Raw genomic sequence first — 5,354 nt, forward strand, 5'->3', positions numbered from 1 at the left:
AGGTGCTCAAAGTGGCTACTATCAGTATAATTTTAATACAGTTTTTTTTCCTTTCTTAAAATGTGTATACATTTTTGTGGCACCCTCTGTATTTATTTGTATTTGTGTTTAATCTTTCAAAATTGTCAGTTCATATTTTTGCCCTTTTGGGGGTAGTTTTTCTGTATCTTGATTGGTGGAAACATTTCATGCTTTAGGATAGTGTCTCTTTGACATATTTATTGCAAATACAGGATATATTCCTCAATTTCTCATTTGTCTTTAACTTTATTTAGGGTGTCTCTTGCCCAAATTAAGTTGAACATTTTTATGAAATTTATCTTATTTTATGTCATGCTTAGAAAAAATGACTTTTCCATCTAAATGCTTTTAAATATTTGTTAGAGATGTTTTCTAATACTTTTACATTTCTTTTTTTAAATATTTTATTGGGGAATTGGGGGAGGGGAACAGCACTGGGGAATCAAGGAAGGGGAATAGACAAGTTGCTGTCCTTTGGTTCTTCAGTCTAGCTGTGGAGGACATCACTTCATTGGGCCATGTTGGTATTATCATTTCACTCTTCCCAGGTGAGGCAGTTGATCGCCAGCCATTGGAGGGCTGCTTACGACTGGCTCACATCAGCTCACGAAAGCACATGCCAACTGCCAGCCAGCCCCACTGCAGCCTATGCCATCGCCAGCGACTCATGGCAGCCTAGCTCTAGGTCAAGCTGTTGTTCACCATCTTAGCTGTAGAGGGCACAGCATCACTGGCCCGCATGTGGGATCTGAACCATGGCTCTGCTGCTGAGGGCTGGCGTCCCAAGCTGACTCTTAACCAATGCGCCACTCAGCCGGCCCTACATTTCTTTTTAAGTGAAATATTTAATATATAAGTAATTTATTTTTGACTGACTTTTGAGTTTTGTCAAATCCACTTTAACCATCATCAAATGTCTTTCTCATTTCTATTTTTAACAAATGATCCAGTTTTAGTTTTAAGGCTCAATTACCTCATCAGCTACAAAAACATTATCAACAGCAGTATTTATTAAAATGTCATAGAAGAACTTCAATTTTTAAAAAGCAGTCAAGGGGATTTCTGGTCAAGATGGCTGAGTAGGTAAATACTATACTTGCATCCTCTCAAGCCACATCAAAATTACAACTAAACTACAGACAACCATCACTGAGAATCCTCAGAAGTCTAGCTGAACAGACGTCCCACAAGTAAGGATATACAGAAAAAGCCACATCGAGACTGGCAAGAGGGGCAGAAATGCAGAATAGAGCTGGTCCCCATACCCACATGTGGTGGTTAAAAATCAGTAGAGATATTGTGGTTACAGAGGTCCCCGCTAAGGAGCAAGGGATCCCAGCCCCATACCATGCTTTACAGCCCAGGGTTCCAGTACTGGGAAAAGAAGTCCCCACAACTTCAGGCTGTAAAAATCAGTGGAGATTGTGACTGAGTGCGATGGAGGGTGACTGGAGTCCCATGTGTTCCTCTTAAAGGGCCCATGTGTAGATTTACTGCTGATAGACTCACTTGCTCTCAGCTCCAAAGCTGGGGCAGCAGCTAAAAAGGTGCTAGGACCATATGGGGAGGAACTGAATTGTCTGGCTTTAGGGCTAGGACTGGAAGTGCAGCTTTCTCTCAGACAGAAGTGCTGGGCAGAAGCCATTGTCACTTGTTTAGCCTTCCCACCTCCCAGCATAAAGACCCAGGTCACCATATCTGAGTTTCTATCAACTTGGCTAACACTGTTCTCTCCACTCTGATGATTCCCTGAGACCCCACCCCACCCAACTTGCAGACTCTCCCAAGGCACTTCCAGTGGCTTTTCCATACAAATGGCCTGTCTTGGCTCATGCTTCAGACTTTCTTAAAATCTTTCAAAGGTTCGCAAACCTCAAATTAGCAGCATCTGGCCTCAGTGTGCCCCATACCACTTGCTGAGTAGCCTCAAGACCAGCACTAGTGGCAGTAAGCCTTGTTTCAAGGCTTGGCCTCTCCCAGCCACTTCCAAGCCCAGCACAGGTGGTGGCCACATGTAGATTGCTTTGTGGCTCATTCCAGGTGGCCATGGGCTGGCACAGGCTGCAGCTGAACTTGGCATGCAGTGGGCCCCCTCCCAGGAGGCCCTGGGCTGGCACACCCAATGGTTGGTTTCAGAATGAGCCAAAGCACCACCGTACCACCTCCAAGGATAACACACCCACATCCTGCTTTGTAAGGTAAGCCCCTGCATAACTGCTCCTCCACTGTAGTCATGGCCAGTCCTCACAACCAATCAGCCTGAGAGTCGATCCCTCCCAGGGACATGAAAACAGCAACCAAGGCTCAACTAAAACATAAGGGCAAACACAACCCACACAAGGGGCATACCTGGCACACCTGACTCAGGTGACCAAGGAGACTGTGCCACAGGACACCTACTACATAAGGCCACTCTACTAAGACCAGGAGACATAGAAACCCTACGTAATATATAGAAACAAACACAGGGAGGCAGCCAAAATGGGGAGACAAAGAAGCATGTCCCAAGTGAAAGAACAGAACAAAGCTCTAGAAAAAGAACTAAACAATATATAGACAAGCAATCTANGGAGTAGCTGACTGAGCTTGTATAGATTCTCACCCCCTTTACACCCCTTTTCATGAACTTCACTGGCCTCTGTGCCAACACAGGGTAAGTTCTTTCATGATCCTCCCTCTGCTCCCATGGAGCAGGGAAGGGACTTTAGTTGTTACTGAGTAAGTCAAACGTCCTGATTTTACAGATGCAGCAACCAAGGTCTCAAAAGCAAAAATAAGAGACTTGCTCAGGATGAAATAGCAGGTGAGTAGAAGAGCTGGGGACTAGAACCCAGAGATTGGGGTTCCTCTTCCAGACACCTTTACCAATTCCCTCTATTTTAGACGAAAGCTTGTTTTTCTATTATATTGGGGGTGAGTGGGATGAGGTTCAGTGTTTGACTTACCCAGCTCAGAACCCAATCCCTACTGGGAAAGCCTTTCTTGGTCCCTAAGACAACCCTTAATGCATGAAGGACCCATTGGAACTTCAGATCAGGGAGTGATCACAGCATAATGAGGGAAGCCTGGGACTCCCATGGACCCCAAGAGTGGTGACCTAGAAGGGCATCCTCATCAATGATCACTCTTGTGATTTCATCAGCACAGATGTCTTGGATAGTCCAGGGGACAACTCCAAATTGGGACAGCTTATGTAAACTTCATCCTTTGTTGATTGAAGACTAGACCGCAGCTAGTAGGTGGGATTAGTATTCTGGCTAATGACTTACTTATTTTTAAAGGACTATTTCTTCTGATTATAAAAAATATGTGTGAAGTTTATATGAAAAGCTGTGTGTCAGTGTGTGGGTTGCTACAACTGCATGCGTCATCTAGACAAATGAAGGGGTCCCCTCTATAGCAGTAACCTTGTGCCTTTCACGCAATTCCACTTCCCCCAAGTCACATCCATTCTTCAAAGTCTAGCACAAATTCCCACTTTTCCAGAAACCCTTTCCTCACTATTTTAGTCCACAATGATGCCCTTTTTTGTCCAAAAACCTAGTTGTCAACCAGTGCATTTATTCATTTATTTATGAAATGGTACATAACTAAAAAGTTGAATCAGACATGAATTTTATCCTTCAATCAGCCTGGAGGAACTACACTAAATCATTAAGCGATTGTGCCAGAAAGTGCAGAGTGGTAAGTGCCACGTAGAATACAACTAAAGTGCAGTGGGAATGTTGAAGATGCAAATATCACTTTCAAATGAGCGCAGATCAGGGAGGTATTTCTGGAGGAAGTAGCATTTGAGCTGAGTCTTGAAGACTTGGCCAACGTGATGGCAGAAGAAGGAAATTCTACTTAGAGGAAATAGCATAAGCAAAGGTGGGGATATAGGAAGCCACAGAGTTTGCAATCTGATGACATAGGTTAAAATAAAAAGGGAAACTAGGAGGCAGCTCCTCACTGTGACCACGATCCACCCAAGGCACTCATTTGGACTCCAGCTTCTGCAGCCTGCAAGGCAAGACTTTGGGATCTACGAGGGCACAGCTACAGCAAGTTTGAGAGTGGGTCTTTGAGTCTTAAGAGTGAGTCAGAACAGATTGAGAGAAATTACAGGAGAAGGACTTTATGGCTTTACAATCTTCGAGACACCTTGGGTTTCCTAACATGGGGTCTGTATAAAGATTCAGAACTGGGGCTCTGGAGTCAGGCTACCTGGGTTAAAATCCTGTCTCTGCAACTTGCTTTTTGTGAGCCATGTTCTCTTCATAAAACAAGAATTAAAAATGGTATCCATGTCATAGAGAGGTTTTGAGGAATAGATGAGTTAATACACATAAAGAACTTAGAACTGTACACAGTGCCGTGCCTAGCCCCGAGTAAGTCTCCTTGTAACTGTTAGCTGTGATTATTATCAGGAAATGTCCCCAGAAAACTGTCAGTATGGAAGATATGGGGGCAGCCTGAACAGTAGAAATCACAGGGGAAGGAATTTCTGGTTTCTTTTTTGTTCAGTTAGTTTATTGTGATGTTGGATTTAGTATGTATGACAAGAACATGCACAGGAGGTGGTACTTCACAAAATACTTTAAAAATCATCTGTATTCGTTTATACAGATTAAAAAGCAGAGAAAAGTAGAAGGAAAATAATAAAAACCACCCAGATTATTACTTAAACCACTGATAGTTTGGTATTTCCTTCTAGCCTTGTTTCTGTGTGTGTGAGTGTGTGTGTGTGTGTGTCTGTGTGTGTGAATATTGAAATAATATTTCATTGTGTAGTTTTGCATCCTGCTTTAGTCGTTTTACCTCATAAGAATTTCTGTTTTTTAATTTTAATTTGAATGTATTTTGTATTATGTTTTCCACTAATATATGCTGATGGTACATGATTATAAGGAATATGTGGAAATTTGTATATTTGTTTTTTATCTTGCCACTTAAAAAAATAGTTCTCCATTTATTTTTTCTTATAGACAATCAAAAATTTTTTTTCTCTACCTATCCAACATATAAATTTGATTTTTCTATTTCTTGACATTAATTTTGCTAATGATTCTAGGACAGTGATAAAAAAATAGATGTAATGGTGGAGATTCTTCTCTTGTTCCTTTTTTCATGGAATAACTTGTTATTCTCCATTAGGAAGGATCCTGTAGTATCCTCCCATTCCTAGATAACTGCAAAGGGGTGTTTTTCCTTTTAAATCAAGACTAGATATTGACCTGTAAGAAGTACCTTTTAGCCGGCCGAGTGGCGCATTGGTTAAGAGCTGGCTTGGGATGCCAGAGGGCCCTGGTTCGGATCCCACATATGAGGGCCAGTGACACTGCCCTCCACAG

The 5,354-nt window shown here is 42.4% G+C and overlaps 1 protein-coding gene across 1 annotated transcript in view; it reads left to right on the plus strand.

The window, feature by feature from the left end:
* The first annotated feature begins 1,369 nt into the window (after positions 1 to 1,369).
* Positions 1,370 to 5,354, plus strand: part of LOC109378276 (olfactory receptor 3A1-like) — an 8,584-nt gene continuing 4,599 nt past the window's right edge. The window contains exons 1-2 of the mRNA XM_019634715.1: positions 1,370 to 1,445; positions 1,946 to 1,993. Coding sequence (XP_019490260.1) covers positions 1,370 to 1,445; positions 1,946 to 1,993 — 124 coding nt within the window. The remainder of the gene's footprint in view (positions 1,446 to 1,945; positions 1,994 to 5,354) is intronic.

The sequence above is a fragment of the Hipposideros armiger genome, unplaced genomic scaffold, assembly GCF_001890085.2.
Source record: "Hipposideros armiger isolate ML-2016 unplaced genomic scaffold, ASM189008v1 scaffold_1848, whole genome shotgun sequence".
Taxonomy (NCBI): domain Eukaryota; kingdom Metazoa; phylum Chordata; class Mammalia; order Chiroptera; family Hipposideridae; genus Hipposideros; species Hipposideros armiger.